At 35.9% G+C, this 17,990-nt stretch overlaps 1 protein-coding gene across 1 annotated transcript; it reads right to left on the bottom strand.

The window, feature by feature from the left end:
- Positions 1–1,823: 1,823 nt before the first annotated feature.
- Positions 1,824–3,201, bottom strand: LOC121406479 (galanin receptor 2a-like). Its single transcript, XM_041597490.1, has one exon. The coding sequence runs from the start codon at positions 3,199–3,201 to the stop codon at positions 1,969–1,971; it is 1,233 nt and encodes a 410-aa protein (XP_041453424.1). The 3' UTR covers positions 1,824–1,968.
- Between the last annotated feature and the right edge of the window lie 14,789 nt (positions 3,202–17,990).

Genomic DNA, 17,990 nt, shown 5'->3' with positions numbered 1-17,990 from the left:
AATTTGGCTAAAGATATCCCCCCCCCCGTAACGAAAAGTTCTTAGGACTATCTTGGCCCCCTAACCCAAATCCAAGATTTTTTTCTCCAACTTATAATCAAGAAGTTATTACTACTGTGTCTGGTTAAAAAATTAAAAAAAGCCCTGACTTTGATGAAATTAATAATTTTATTTTAACATAATAAATTCTATTGGTGCCCCGTTGGCGCATAATTTCAATCTTTCCTTAGAAACTGGTACAAGTCCTAATCAAATGAAGATAGCCAAGGCAATTCCTTTATTTCTAGAAGATAATAATTTGGATGTCGGTAACTACCGACCCATTTCTCTTTTGCCCACGTTTTCTAAGGTCCTTGAAAAAATAGTTTACGTTAGAACAGAATTTTTTTTGTCAATGCATAATATTTTATCTGATGTTCAGTTTGGGTTTCGCGATAAGCACAACACCACTAATGCCCTGATGAATTTTGTCAACAAAGTAGTCAATGCTCTCGACAAATCCAATCACCTTGTGGGCATTTTCCTGGACTGCTCCAAAGCCTTCGATACCATCAATCATAAAATCCAACTTAAAAAAAATATCTCGCTATCGTGTGCGAGGCAAGGCCTTGGAGTGGTTCAGGAGCTACTTATTCAACAGACAACAATTTGTGTTTGTTAAGGTGTGAGAAATCAGGGTGTGTTGCACCACAAACTGTTGCCCCTGCACAAATAAGCCGCAAAATTTGACACCACAACAGTTTGTGTTGCACTTGCCGGTCTCAAATTTTTAAGCATGCTGTGCCAATTTGTATCGCTGAATTTGTAAGATGAGTAGAGCGTTTGAATTGCGTTTTGAATTTATTTGAAAATGAAACTAAACAGAGGGGGAGCACGACATACGATTGAGTAAAAACATTTACAAGCAATAGAGTGTTATCATACGGTCACTTCACATCTGTCAAATTGGGATATTAGATAAAACAATAGTTCAACATAATTTAAATCTTTAAATATTTTCCATATTGACAATTACACGCTTTGAATTGTTTCCAATAAATTAACTTTTACCAATATTTTCTATCGAATCATAATTATGAACTTTGCTAATGAAAACACTAAAATATTAAGCCTTTAAAATTCATTTTTATAGAAAATAACGAGCCGCAGAAAGTTTTTATAAGCAAATATTCTCAATCAGATGGTATGTTTTACGTACACGTTTTATTATTATTATTATTATTTTATTTGGCATTCAAAAAACAAAGAATACAAACAGATCAAAGACAAGATCAATCAAACTTGTACATGATAGAGAAAATAAGACCTGGATGAGAGTTGGAGAGGCTGCCTGGGTATGGAAAAGGCTAACTTAATAGCCATAACCCACAGGTCTTCCTCCCCAAACCTCCCAACCCCATCCAGGTCATAACACTAATGGTGAAAATAAAAATAAAATGAAGATATTTAGAATCGGCAAAATACAATGGTCATACATGTGACTTTGTCACCTCAAGTCAACCCCCACAATACCTCCCCGATCACATCATTATGTATCTACAAGCATTTGGATGATAAGCATCATAAGTTTATTAAATAAAAAAAGGTGTGAGGGCTGTATCCCGCCCCCCCCCCCCGGTTTCGCGACCCATAAAAATAACAATAATTGACTTTTTATTACAGACATTTCCTTCATTTACATTAAGCATATTTACAATATGTGTGTGTATACATATAGTATACCTGGGGGCCGTTGCAGAAAGAGTTGCGTTTAAACGCAAGTCAAAAAATCAATCGCAAGCCCCAAATGCGCGCTGTTGATTGGTTGAAAATCAAGTTTCGCATGATTTTTACAGTTGCGATTGATTGCAACTCTTTCTGCAACGGGCCCCAGAGTGGGTGTGTGTGTGTTCGTAAGTTGGGGTGTGCGTGAGTGCATGTCATGTGCGTAAGTCCATGTAATCATCCCAAGGTGCATTCTCAACTGCTTCATTCCTTCTGGCTTTGTTCGGCCTCACTTTTTCTCAAGGTAGTGACACTGGTGTCCATGTCCCCATGCCCAAAGAGAGAATGGGTTTTGATCGGACCGGATGATACCAGTGCCACGATTGCCTTCCTGAACTCAGGATGGCGAGCAGTGTAGATGATCGGATTGGCACAGGAATTGAAGAATCCAAGAAGGGTGAAGACACTGTTGAGGTTGCTGTAGCGGTAGGACGTCGGGACGAAACCAAGGTTGTAACCAAAGAAAGCGATTTGGTTTGGACTCCAGCAGAGAACGTAGATCAGAATGACCACCATCATCAGCTTGAGGACTCGGTTCTTGGCAACCACGTGGAAGGTAGCATCGTTGTTGCTGTTGTCAATGGCACTGCTGGCGAACCTGGATGATTGGCGATGAAGGGTGAAGGCTATAGCGGTCTGGGTGATGAACATGGTCAAGATTGGTATGACAATACGGATGGCGAAAACGAAGCATCCGTAGGCAATCTTCTCGGTGTTGTTTCGATAGGAAATGCTACAACGATTGGATTCTTTGTCGACGCGGAAAAGGATGATCCCTCTAAGACCAGACAGAAAGGCAGCTATCCAAACCACAACGATCCATATCGAGACAACACGCCTTGATAGTCTGCGACTGAAGTAGAAAGGGTACACTACGGCGATGAATCGCTCTATGGCAATGGCCATCAGGGTATAGATAGAGCCAGATATCGACATCCACATTAGGAAGTTTGGGAAGAGTATTTTACAGTAGGTATATCCGGTCCAGGTATCGGGGATCTTTGCTGCCTTTGGGATGGGAATAAGAAACACGGACGTCAAGAAATCCGCAGTGGCCAGAGCTGCTACTAAGGTGTCAGTCGATTTGCAATGCCTCCGCCTCTGGAAGAGGACCAACAAGACCAGGAAGTTACCAATGATACCGATTATAGCAAACAAGAGCTGCAAGATCAAGACCCAAGACCATGGGACCGGACTCCATAACCATAAGATCGGAGCGTCAGCCTGTCTTACACCATCTTCGCTGACTGTTAAGACCTCGGTGGTGATGATGGGATAAGATGTCGGTTGGATGTCGCTGGTGAATTCTGGTCCTGTTGTCCAATCTTCCAGGGTGGTCCATGGCTGCGATGGGGTAGCAGTATCGGTCGCAGTGCTGGCACCGATCACAAATATGAGTAATAAAAGCCTCGTGGGTTCTTTAGGAGACAGTTTCATCTCGCTTCTGAAAAAGGAAAGGAGTGAAATATAAATACAAAATAATGGTCAGAATATCTGAAGTGGATAGAAATGGATAGCGTATTTTTGTGACGTGACGTATGAACCAGAGGCCATTTTAAACATCTGGGGCCCGTTGCAGAAAGAGTTGCGTTTAAACGCAAGTCAAAAAATCAATCGCAAGTCAAAAATGCGCGCTGTTGATTGGTTGAAAATCAAGTTGCGCATGATTTTTAGAGTTGCGTTTGATTGCAACTCTTTCTGCAACGGGTCCCTGAACATCATACGACAATACTACTCATCATCTAGATTGGTTTATAGCTCGATAGATGATAAATACGTTTTATCATGGTTTTCAGATTTTTTTTCCCACACAATTGAAACAATAAACAAGTTAGCATTAGTGAAAACAGGAAAAAAAATTGAATGAAAAAGAGATTGAGAACTATTGGAAAAATAATAAGAAAGTTAATGAGGATTTGAAATTTGTTTGAAATCATTTCTTTAGACATACTTCCATCGAGAATGCAACCAAGTTGTATGCTGTACACACGACCGATTTCCTCCGTTATTTATGTATTACTTTTGTTTAAATTCCCACTTTTCAATAGACCAGGGGCCTGTTGCGTAAAACTTTTTACCTGAGAAAACTCTGGTAAAAACTGAAAACTAAGGTTATGTTGATTTCTGCCATTGACTTTAAACACAGGGCAAAAACTCCGGTATAAACAACTTGAGTTTTCTCAGGTAAACAGTTTTATGCAACGGGCCCCAGGTCTTCTTTTTCATTGGAATATATGAAGTTTAACAAAATAATATCATGGACAAAGACTTTGCACCACCTATTGAATGACAGAACACATGCTTATTAAGGTATTGTGTTAAGTAGTGTAGACGGGGGGAATTCGTTCATAAGGTGACATCACAAATCACGGTTACATAGCCAATTGGATGATCTCCATCTCACTATAGCGTATTCTCGATTTTCAAAAGCTCATAACTTTCTTAATAATTGTCAAATTTTTCTCGCACTTTCGTTGGATTCATTTTGCTATTTTTTTTTACCTTTCACACAAGCTAACATCTTCTAAGGGTTTTATTCTCCTTTAACTTCCTGAGGAGTATTCTCAAAATTCGCGGGGGTCATGAATGATGACCATGTCCGTTCAGACAAGTATATTGAATCTTAAACAATATAGTTTAATGTTTGATATTTAATTTTTGATAAATGATTAAGCATGGTCGTTGAAACTGTTTAAACAACTAATTTAAGGTTCATAAAGTAAACAGTGTCATATAAACTTTTAAAACAGCGTTTTTACTGTGAAGAGGTCATTAATGCTGTATTTTTCATTTGCAGTGTAAAGAAAACCATGTATCGTGAATTTACAGCAATGTCGTGACAGCAGAATAAAAATGATAACAATAGCAACGTAATATCTTACCCAGGGAAGCCACTTCAGTTCTGAAATTTGTTTTTCAGTTTCTTCTTTCAGTTTCAGTTTGGTTTATTTTCATTTCAAGTCACGCCAATTTTATAGTGAAAGAAATCATTACAACGATATAAATGAATATACAGATATATACAGTATGCCAATATGACAAAGATGAATAGATATTTACAATAGACACTAAACAATATGATAATCATATTAATAATGATATCTTTACAATGAACTAGATAATCATGATGATAATAACTGTAAAATATTCATGATAAAGCATTTTGCATATAAAGTCTTTTATTCATCTTTACTATTTAAATAAATGTTGAGGAAATGGAGGTATTCACTAAAAAGCAGGCTTGTTGAGTATGGATTCCTCAAAGAATAAGTTAAAAGGCAGATTTGTAGGTATAAGTATAAATGCAAGAGCGAGATAAAAAAAATCTACCAGCGGGCCCTGCGTAACATGATAGTGTTATCATTACCCCGGCTTTAGCAAGGCGGCTACCTTGATCGGGCGCATTCGAGGAATTTCTTCATATACAGGATACCCATTCACCTCACCTGGGTCAAGAATTACCATTAACTCTGATGTAAAAGAAAAAACAATTGCAGGCAAGTCGATTTCTGCCCCTTCCACACCAATATATATATATATATATATAAATATATATATATATAATTGTGATGAGCAAGGACCTAAACATTGCGTGGGTGCTTCAGTGAGTAATATATTGGCGAAGAAGCTAAAAAAGCATTGAAAAGGGAGACGTAGCCCGGATTTCTTCAACTTTTATTAATTACACACCCACACATCACCAACCTGGTCAAGCACTTACAGTAAAACTTGGAGATACCTGAAGAAGGTCGAACTAAATGACCGAAATCTTGTATTAATACAAGTTGAAGAAATCCAGGCTACGTCTCCCGCTTCAATGCTTTTTTTAGCTTCTTCGCCAATATATATATATATATATATATATATATATATATATATAACGTCAGAATTGTCACACCGGATGTACTTGAAAATTATTATATTTTGCATCTCTCAATTATATACTTGCCGGAGAAAGCTACCAAAATTTTTATATCGTTTTACATGGCACGAAGGAGGTGACTCTGCTCACACCATATTTTTGCTGTAGAAATAATGAATATTTTTAGAATGTAGGAATAAAGTTGAATTTAATTTTGGTTCGTTTTTTTTTCATTGCGAATTTGAACTAGAAACAATAATCAAATTGTGTGACCTATATCAGCAAGGTTCATTTTTATAATGTTATCAAAAAGCAATCGAAATGGAAATGCGAAGGCCTCCCTGTCGTGAGTTCGTTTCTTGATCCGGACTTATTTGATAAAGATACAATATTGAAATAACAATAATGGAATGGGATATAATTATTACGAAGTGTAAGTTGATACAATAATTGTCGTCCAGTGATTGTTTTTTGGTCGGTATGTGGTATAACATGGCCAACGAAATCTTTTTTAAATCTTTACCAACAGGTTGACATTGGTGAATATGACAAAGGTAAAAATAAAACTTTTCTAAGACAGAATTATTCAAAATTGTTAAATGTAATATCAAGTTGTTTTAATTTTCGTTCTCGTTCACTATACTCGTCTCAACCATTCGTTTGCAGTATATAGAAATTAAAGAATAAATGCAAGTCGCTGTCGGCAAGCTTGATATGTAGTGTTCTTAGCACTCACTATTTCTTTGTTTTTTATTGTTTGAATTATACAATATTTCATTTTTTACAGATTTGACAACAAGGACCAACTTAACCGAACCATATATTATTAAACAATGCTAATGCAACATGTTCAGGAGGAATTAATCGTTGTATCACTTGACGATGAGGAGAAAATTCGAATATTTCATGTAACAAATACAAAACAAATAGTGAATGGATGACGTCATTAGTCTCCTCATTTGCATACTGACCAGGATTGCTAAAACTGTTTTGTGAAATTAAGCGAAATTTTAAAATGTCATAACTTTCTTATTTTACATCCGATTTTGATGAAATTTTCAGTGTTATGCTAGTTGGATTTTTCTGTTTTTATTCAAATCAACTTTTAGTTGGGGTGGACTTGTCCTTTGAATGATTAACCTATGTATTAATTTCATAGAAAACAAAATCACAGGAGCTGATTAGAAAAAGTTTTTAAAAATGTACCAAATTGCTCAAAAGTAGAACTGGAACAGGTATATGAAGGATGGAAATAAGATTGCTTCATGAATTATTAACATTGAAAACTGATAGCTATTACATATAATATAAAGCTTGACATGCTTAATGCCTGTGTTAATATCTTCAACGTAATCGATCTTTGAACATGGTCGGACAAACCTTAGTTAGCAATCACGCCGGAGCAGATGTGACGGAAATGTCCGATTTCAATTTTCATGAGAGAGTTGAAGAGTGGCGATGAAAATTAGGAAAGCAAAGTCAGCCGAAGAAAATTGTAAATCCAACGCAAATTAAGTTGCATGTAGTTTGGAAGGAAAACGAAGGGAAACTAGAACTGCAATCGTTTCAGAACGATGTGCATGCATTGACGCCTCTGATTTAATAGAGGGCAAGAAACAGGAGGAGATCAAGAGAAAACTCTAGATGATATACATTCTCAAAATATTAGAGGGCGCTATTTCTTAAAGGAATGATTACTGATGCGTAAAACACAGTTGGAGTATGTGAAATGATACAATTGGCAAACCCTGAAAACATGAGACCAAAATAAATTCAAACAAGGAAGTTATGGCAATTTAACTATTTCAAGACTTTGCAATAGAAGGCGCTATTTCTAAAGGTTATGGTCCCTAATTATGGATAGTATGTCTACCAAATCAGAATGAATTTGGATGAGAAACGGAGGCAGGAGAGGACTAACAAAAATTACATGTTAATCAAATTGGATTTTGGCAGATTTTGCTTTTCATAGGAAATTACATTCTCGAGTCAAACAAATTTCGTCCATTTTTAGACCATGTGGCCGCTGAACAAAGAGAGAGAAAGACGCAGAGAGAGTAATAGAAATAAGCATACAAATTCGCTGACAATTCATCAACGTAACCCAGTGTTAAGTACATATCAGAACGATGTGCATGCATAAACTGAGTGTATCGCCTTATTGGACAAATGGCGTGCCATAGTACGTTCAGTTCGTTTTTGCACGAAACCGATGCAATAGACACTGTACAATTCTGTTGTTGATAATGTGTACATAGTGAGCAGTATACCATGTGTTCAGATTGACTTATCTTGAAATTTTCTGTTGTAACCTATGTCGTATTTGGTATCAATGGAAAGAGTATTCCAATGCGGTGACATTGATACCACTTTTATTTGTGCGCAGGCAATAGACCGGAAGTAAATGCCATATAAAGAAAGACATTAAAAATGAAGGTTTTGCACAATAATTTGAAGCTGACGTCAGATTTTTGTCAGTTTCTGTTACAAAAGGTTGACGAACGGTTGAAGTATATATCAATACTCATATCAGCCAAGTTAGAAAGAATAAGCTTCAATAATAAGGAAATAAGAGCAAGTTGAAGTTGTGCTGGCAGTAAAGTGCATTTTGGGGTATTTTGCTGATTTTCGGGAGCATTTTTGAGATATTTCGTCAGTTGTAAGGTATATATTTTTTAAATGGCATGAAAGATCATATCTTGAAGACCCTAAATTAAAAAAAGGGTACGGGTTTGGCCACGCATGACGCAATGAGGAGCATTCAAAGGTAAGCGTTTTTGAAACTTTAGAGGGCGCTATTTCGATGACGGAAGGTCAATGATGCGTGAAAACTCAGTAGCTTGTATTTTATGATACCGTTATCAATTCCTGAAAGAATGAGCTCAAAATGAATAAAAACAAGAAAGTTATGGCCATTTTACGATTTTTTTACTTTACATTTCAATAAATATGACGTTTTTGAAGGAAGGCTATTTCGGATTTGAATTTAGGACATAAAGATGGCATTTTGAAGGTCAGGTTATACGTCGCAGATGATGGAGCAACTCTTTGACTATCTATAGCAATTTGTTAGAAGTCTGTAGCATGCAGGATAATTGAGATATGAAAGAATGAAGAATGGTATGCAAATGGACTTGAAATGGACAAAATGGCGCCTGGATGGTCATGCATGAGTGATTTTGGAAAATGGAAGACGAGAGGCACAACTAGGGATGCTGGACAACATGTCTACCAAATTTGGATGAATTTGGATGAGGGACAGAGTCAGGGTAGAGCTAACAAAACCATGTGTTAAACAAATGGGATTTTGGTGGAAGAAGAAGAAGAAGATTACGGAATAGGAATATGGAACAAGAACAATGCATTGTCGCCATTGGGCGTCAATGCAATTAAGGCCCCGGAGGCAATGCAGGTCATTCTATTAGAGACTGGAAGTGGAAATTGATAGAGAGGGGAAGGGGAGGGAAATGAAATGGAAGTTTGGATCTAGGAGAGTTGAAGACGGAGTGTCATTGTTTAACATTGGCAAATTTATCGCAAATCGATTAACATTATACGGTCTGTTCACGTATGTTGAATACATCACACACATCACATCATAATCTTGCTGATGTTGATCTTCAATGTATATTGAAACGTTTATTCTCTAGCGTGTCACACCTTTAAGCTTTGCGTTGGTGACCACCCATGGAACAATCGTATTCATAGTGTAACACAAAAACCACTTAAAATGTCTATTTATGTATGCTACATTAATGATTTATATACAAGATATTTGTTCATTATCTAAACGTCAAATTTTAGATATGCATTTCATTGTTTAGTCTTTCTTTATGAAAAATGTTGCAAGAATCAATTAATGAAATGAAATATACACAATAATAATAATAATAATTAGACCGGTATGTTGCTCAGTTGGTAGAGCGTCCATCTCACAACCGGGAGGTCGGGGGTTCGAACCCAGGCCGCGTCAGACCAAAAGACGTTAAAAGATGGGAGTTGCTGCTACACTTTTTGGCGTTCAACGATTAAAGGGATTTGGCGCTGCACAGTGGCTGCCGGGCCCACGATCAATAATTGGGCAAAGCAAATTTTCGGAGTATTTCATTTCATGTCTATTTCGAACAATAAATTGATTTTCATTTTTCACTTATATCTCGCCAAATCCATTCTGTAGAGTGCTCGAGGAGCTTTTGAAATGTTTTTAAAAACATATTTTCCTATATGGTATACAGTCACACCAACAAAACGTACTACAAGCCGATCAAAACTATAACGGTTAATTTTTTATTTTATTTCATTTCCAGGTACACATACTCATAACAATAGTCGAATTCATAACATTGAAAGTAATCATCATACAACATCCAATACACAATATATCAAATTAAAAAAAAAACACAAAAAAAGAGGAAAGAACACCAGCTAATGCCGGAGGATTATCAAAAGAAATCAAGTTTCTGTTAAAAGACTCTCCTCATTAGCTGGTGCTAAAAATAACACTAAACATTAAAATACAGTTCAACAAATAAAAATGACATTTGAAGACATAATTCGGCTAATGCAGGTTTAGACGGAAAAAAGAAATGAAAGAATGTAAAAAAAAGAAAGAATATAAAAAAGAAAGGAAGAAAGAAAAAGTTATTGGAATGGCGTATCATTGGTCTGCCAGGAGTCGGTGTAACCGACGCATTATAGGTGAGGGGTCGAAGAAGATGAACATGATTAATAACGATGATAATTTTATCGAAAAAATACACTTAAAAAGGGTTAATATATGATATATTTCCATCTCCAGTCGTTTTGCTTCTTAAAAGCTCAAGTATGAAATCAATCGTGATTATAATGGTAACAGAACGATAAAAGAAATCCCGCAGAGGAAGGAAAGACATCCATCTCTTGCGCACGCAGTTTAATCTAAATGAGGGCAATGAATATACCGGGAGAAAAATCAGGACATATTACATGAATGTATTAGTATAAATTAGGCCCACGATAAAGTATTGATGTTGCGAGAAAAGACCAAAAGTGATTCATTAAATCCCTGCCCTGATTTTGAGAAGATTACAATTTACAATGTTTCTGTTAAATTGCCATTAGGAAGCGTTAACCCCCCCTACTTTCTTGCTTTCTCTCTCCAAAATCGATCCCATGTAGATATAATTATGACCCATCTATTTCAAGAAAATCATAATTATCGGAAATCTTGAAAATAGTTAGTGTTTTTAAAAAAAAATATTAAAGTTGAAATTGCGTTCATGTCATTTATCTGCTTTAAATAATCATTTTGGACATAATTGAACAAGTCAAATTGTTTCGGTATGTTGTTTGGAAGATTTCTTTTTTTCACATTCTTGCTCTTTTCTATAAAATCTTTATTTTATTTCCATTGAAACATAATACCAAGCAATATAAACAAGCAGATACAAAACTTAAGGATTTATATTTTAAAGATATAAAAAGAACTCTATGTTCATATCTTCTAAAGATCGTCAGGGATCAGTTGTGACTCGTCAGGGGGAGGGGGCAGGGATACGTCCCTTGCATGGGTTGTGACTCGTCAGGGGGGCAGTCTGTCCCCCGCCCCTCCCCTATAGGTGTGCGCTAGTGACGTACACCCCCCACACCCCTCCCCTCTTTCTCTTTCTTTCACACACTCACACCCCCTCCCCCTCCTACAAGCATACATCCTTCTAAAACACGACAGAGGATTTAAGGCCAGCTAGCTCATCATTTTAAACCATTGGAACATGTTCAACGAAATTGCAATATTGAAAGAAGTATGGTTTAAGATTTAAAAAAAAACGAGATGGCACGAATTTTCAGGAAAAAGAAAGTAGGCCTGCATTAAGTTAAAACCGTAATAGGATAGAACTCTTTTGATACAAAGAACAGGAAGGAAATCTGAGACCAACAATAGAATGTAACCTCACTATCTTTTAAATGGAACATGTCTCAAAGTGGTTAAAGAAGATGCATTTTACAATCAGATCTTAACCCCTTTTAGCCTTTTATATCCAATGATTTAATGGTGTCTAGCATCACACAGGCTGGTTTATTGCTGATATCTCATTGTGAGTATGTAATCTTGAAGTCCTTTTTAGCTAGCAAAGGAAGGACAGAAGATAATGCGTTCTTTTCAAATTCATTGGTGAAATACGAGTAAAATGACTCCTCATTGCTTATTCAAAATAATGACTAGAATAGACCTCGTGTAAGCGTTCCTATTTCATTGGAGGAAAAAAAACCTTACATCTTTTTAAACTCAATTTCACATTATTTGATATCCAATCTCTCTCTTTTCTCTATATACGACAGTTATCATCTTGATTAAAATGCGAAAAGCAGGATGTTTATAAGATATTTCCTGACTTCTTCTCTCGAATCTTGAACCAAAATAAATCACCTTCATGATCTATGAAAGTAAACCCAAGGCGATAAGTTTGATCTTTAGCTCACTCGCTCCTCTCTCTCTCTTTATGATTAACTTAAGCATATGGCCTTCTGACTAGCTCCCTCCAATTCCAACTAATAATAAAAAAAAATATTCTTAACGCGTCCCTTCAACAAGCATCTCTCATTTATTTTTCGTTCATGGCCTTTAGCTTAAAGCAGCCATTCTCAATTACTTTTTATGAAGCGTCACATTTCTTGTTGAGAATCTTTAATGCTCCAGTATCCATTACGCAAACCAGCAATGTATCAGCGGAGGGGGTCTAGAGGCCTCTGGTGGCCGGGAGTCGAGGGGGCAGAGCCCCCATAAGTTTTGGAATATCAGGCCTTTTAAATTGCCCAAGAGGGGCTCTAATTAATATCAACGGAAGAAATACAAATGCCAACAAACTACACAATATTAATATTTAAAGAAAAATGACCAGTGACCTTTTCACAACATACCAATGATACCACTAGTTCAGACTGTTCTGCACCAGATCTATTGGCTGAAGCAAGTGGCGTAATGAGTAAAAAAATGAGGGGCTATACAGTGCGTATCAAAAAAAAGTTTACACTTTGAAAAAGCCCTGGGAATTAAAAAAATATACAACATGTGGGTAATTTTTTCACATATAATCTTGGGTTTGGGTCTCATCTATCTAATGAAAGTAAAAGTTTTGACAGAATGTTACACTTGAGTGAGCACTGTCCATTTTTGTAAAGCTCGCAGAAATCTGTTTGCGCAGAAATGCTCGTTTTCACGCTGTGTCAAGGGGAAAGGGCGAAATCAAACTTACCCTGCGAAACATTTCTCATACATTTCCCTTGCACTTTTAGTCGATTGAAATAAAACGGATACATTCCAGCATTTTGTAACAATTTTGCCACCCAAATTGAAATTTCAACACTTAGTAAGCACAACATTTACCCTTTTGTGTGCCAGCTGGATCTGAGGACATAACTGAATCTCAACCAAAGTTTATATCAGACATCTCCAGCATTTTTCACGAAGTTGGTGTCATTAAAGTGGATTTACATTTCATTTTTAATTTGATACTTGTTTCCTCCACACTTTTCCCAAGCTTGACAATCATCAATCAAATGAAAATGAAGCCTTAGCCATTTCATGTAAATCACAGCTCAGTGTAAAGCAAATATCGTCAAGATGGCCTCGGTTTGTGGGAGAGTGGGGTGGGGCGCAATGCACTCTTCGAAGTATTTTGGGCAAGGAAACAATTTAAAAAAGGTAAAAGATATCATCAAATAAATTTTACTAGTTAAATTCCACGTGTTCTTCATGATTAAGGTCTATTTTTATTTGCATAACTATTTCCAAGTTCTGCGCAAATCATTTATCACTAACTTTTCAAAAGTAAGTGGTGCTCACTCAAGCGGAAATATTTTTCGACAGTTATATCGTCATTTGCTTAAATGGATCTGTACTAATGTTAAAATGTGGAAAAATCTTCAGGATATTACAAATATATAATTTTACAGGATTTTTTCTAAGTGTAAACTTTTTTTTGATACGCACTGTAGATATGGCAGCTGAAGCAAAAATATTGAACTTTTCAATACAAAAATCTATATTTTGACATGATTAAGAAAGTAGTACATTGTTCCACTCTTTCCCTTTCATTTTCTCCTTTTTTTCTTGGCCGTGAAAAACTTGGGGGCCCCAATCCCCACCCCCATCTGTAGCCTACGCCAGCGGCTGAAATCACGTTCCCCGATTTTGCAAGGGCTGAAAATTAGGCGTTGCACTGCACTAACGCCCCAAACTGCCCCTCTCTCTATACAACTCACGTGCGGTATCATTAATTCAGTTCAAGCGTGGACCTATCAAGCAATACATCTGAGCATACATGTATTTCCCTTTTACATGATTTTAATCGGCTCCGGAAACAACGTTTCTGCTTGTTTTGTCCCAAATTCATATTTTTTTATGATCAGGATGTTCTTTGAATATTATTTGATGTTTAACTCTTATCCAAAATGTATACTCTGGAAATGCAAAATTTCTCGCCTTTAAATAGAGATCCTACAAACGGGGTTTCATATCACTTGTGTGGCACATATAAACTTTGTACAGCATAGAATAAATAAAGGAGAACACCATCGATCCTCCATAATAAGGGGTTATCGAGTGCTAAATTGGCCAAAACTTGAGGAAATCAATTAGCAATTAAAGTGTCAAGTAAAGATTTTTGTTTTCTCTTTGTATCAAAATGATCACCAAATCCTTATTACCAGGTTACTGGTGGATTCAATTTGTCTCCCAAATTTGTCCTCATATTTATTTTTTTTATATATACCGGCTCCCAAGCGCCACTCCGCAAGACTCGGTGCGCCACAAGTGGCGCACGCCACCATTTGAAAATCCCTGGCTTAAAGGACAAATCCACCCCAAAGAAAAATTGACTTAAATAAAAAGAGACAAATCAAACAACCATAACACTGAAAACTTCAACAAAATCGGATGTAAAATAAGAAAGTTATGACATAATGACATAAAATTCTGCTTAATTTCACAAAACAGTTGAATACACATCCTAGTAAGTATGCAAATGAGAAGACTGATGACGTGATCCACTCACTATTTCTATGTTGTTATTTGAAATATGAAATATTCAATTTTTCTCCTCATTGTCAAGTGAAACAATTATTCCTCCCGGAACATGTTGAATTAGTATTGTATAATACTGTATGCTTCAGTCAACTTGGTCACTATTGTCAAATTTGTAAAAAAAAATTAAACATTGCATAATTCAAACAATAAAAACAAAAGAAATAGTGAGTGAGGGACATCACCAACTGTCTCATTTGCATGTCACTGAGTGAGTTGTGCATATCACTGTTTTGTGAAAAATAAGCGAAACTTAAAAATGTCATAACATTCTTATTTTACATCCGATTTTGATGAAATTGTCAGCATTATGTTATTCTTATTTTTCACTATTTATTAAAATCGACGTTTCTCTTTGGTGGACTTGACCTTTAATAAAGAAAGCACTGTCTATCATAATTAAAGCACATAATAATGCGATACATCATCTTAACAATAAAAAAGGAATTTTATTTTCAAAAGTTATCTTTTTAAAACATATTTCTTTCTTTACTTAAATATTATCTTGATGCCCAATTACATACGCTTACTACTTACGCAACCTCCACACAACTCGTCAAAACCTACTCAGTACTTCATGATTGCATCTACTAGAGCCTAAATGAATAGCGGCCCTTCCAACGACGCCGTTGATCTCCGACCTTAGCGGAGGAAGAATACAGGAGAGGGAGAGAGAGGGAGAGAGAGAGAGAGAGAGCAGGGGCGTAGATAGCGGGGGGGATGGGGGGGGGGATGCATCCCCCCCAGAATTTTAGGTGGGGGGATGGTGTGTACAATCATCCCCCCAGGTTTCTGTGGGGAAGAAGCAAAACTATACAGTAATAAAGCAATGAATGCTAGTTAAAATCAATCAATAATAATAGCAGTAATAATCATAACGTACAGCAATGACAAACATGATCAAAATTGGACTTTTATTCAGAGTCAATCATCTTATATGCATTTACAACTTGCAAGTTTTAAGTAATAACAACTGTCTTGCGTCGTCATATACATTTAAGGATCATTATTCAGAGTTTCACCAAGTACATTTCCTTATAATAATTATGTATTTGCAAAGGAGATAAGTTCAAAATATTTCATTACAGATTTAAGAAAGTGTCGCTTAATCACTCCCTTTCAGAGCAATTGCTTTCATAACACATTAACACTGTTCAAACGAATTAATAAGAAATTACCTATACACATACACTGACCCTTTTCCCTGCTGGCCATGTCCTCAACCCCTACTTTGCAAAGGAAAGGTGAAAAATTTCAGTCTCTAAGGAGCGAATTAGTAAATGAATGATTTTGGAATGAAAGTGCAAATTTTGGATGGCCTCAGTGATATCCGAGGTTTTTTTCACTCAATATTCACTCTTTCATATATTCACTCCTTATAAAGAGTGAACTATTTCACTAATTTTTTCAGAGTACTTTGCGCTTTTCAAAGAAGGTAGAATCATCCAATATATAGACATGCCTTAATTCACGAAGGCAGATTGAATCAATCCATGGATAAGATTAATTTATGGTCTAAGATCACAGAACAAACCTAACTCGACCCTCAGCGTGTTCATTGTCGGACCTTTGACAAAAAACATAATCATCTCGCGCATTTACGCGATAAAAATTATCTATACAGTTTACTTCCGACAACCCGGTGAGGTTTATTTCATTTCCATACTTAATTCAATCAAGCCTTTGTAATCATGGTAATTTTAAACAGAGTGTGCTTATCATTTTAGTGTCCGCATATCTGCACGTGGATAAGAAATATAATGTTGAGCTTTTTTATTTTACCCCTATTACTATAATTGTAATTGATATTTTTTTAGTTATTTGGCTGTTTATTTGTTTATTCCTTTAGTTGTTGATTCATTCGTTTGATCATTAACAATATCGCTACTTTTAAAAGAGTATACTACTATACTAGTAAAATAAGGAATACTAGTTATTCTAGATCATGTTTAGCAGGACTGTCATGACCAAGATGATAACTAGACATCCGACAAATGACATTTCTCTTATGATCATCTTTACTCATTGTCATTAATCAAACAAAAGATTACTGCCATGAAAAATGTGCAAGGAAGTTTGTTTATTACTAGATGCCCTGTTTACTGCTGAAAGCAAAGTGATTAAAAGACACACGAGATAATCCATGAGGCAGATCGTGTTATTTTGTTATCTTTAACTCGTCTGCTTTGGCCCATGATATTTTGTTTTTATCGAGTACTATATCTCCTTCATTCTTTATATTTATATATATTATATATATATATATATAATATATATATATATATATATGTATATATATATATATATAAAGTATATCCCAGCTAGGGATCATCCCCCCGGTCTAAGGACCTGTCTACGCCACTGAGAGAGAGAGAGGGAGAGAGGATGCTTCTCAATATCATAGTAGCTATATCACCTTTACAATTTGAACTCGAAATAAATTTATTGAGCACGATAATATCACTTTTTCTTCTCACTTCCCTGCGGTCTCGCTTTTTCTCGCAATGCTTATATAGGAATCATCTTACGTAATGATTCGGATGTGAAAACTCATTATATATGTCTAAGATTACAATTTAAATATTTCCTTCCATTCTCTTCCTCTCTACTGTTACATCTCTCGTAAACATGAAGATGTTTGAGTAGACGGTAGAACTTTCACTTTTCAGTCACGATAAGTATGTTTCAAATGACGTTCTTTACATTTTCTTTTCATTTTCTTACGATATCATGGAATGGAATAAACATGATTTTGCAACGTATGTTTATCTCTTGCCGCCCTTTCACATTGGGAAGAAAAATCGTAATTTGAATGATGATTCTAATGAAAAATAAGGCTAATGACGAATTTTTAGCACGTGTGAAACCAATAAGAGTCACGAACGCTAATCACAATTATGAATTCAAATTCTACTCTGGAGGTGAATTCCAGTTAAGTTTCACTCAAATCACAGTTTCGAGTGAGTGTATGAAAGCTCCGATGATTCTAAAGACGAATTGCAATTATCATTACAATGATGATTCAAAATTCACGTGTGAAAAGGTCCTTAGTATTACATGTCTTAGGGCCTTTTCATACGTGAATCTTGAATCATCATTATGATGATTGCTATTATTAGCGTTCGTGATTCTCATCATGTTCTATAGTCTGGTTTCACACGTGCTAAATATTCGTCATTAGCCGTATTTTTGCACTGGAATCATCATTCAAATCATGAATTTTTTAACTTTTCTAACACAATTAAAAATATCGATGACCTTCATACTTCAAAACCATTCAGGAAATCCTGAATTTTTTCTCTG

The sequence above is a fragment of the Lytechinus variegatus genome, chromosome 1 (genome assembly GCF_018143015.1).
Source record: "Lytechinus variegatus isolate NC3 chromosome 1, Lvar_3.0, whole genome shotgun sequence".
Lineage (NCBI taxonomy): Eukaryota > Metazoa > Echinodermata > Echinoidea > Temnopleuroida > Toxopneustidae > Lytechinus > Lytechinus variegatus.
Note: the sequence above shows the minus strand (reverse complement) of the source record. Positions and strands in the feature narration are given on the sequence as shown.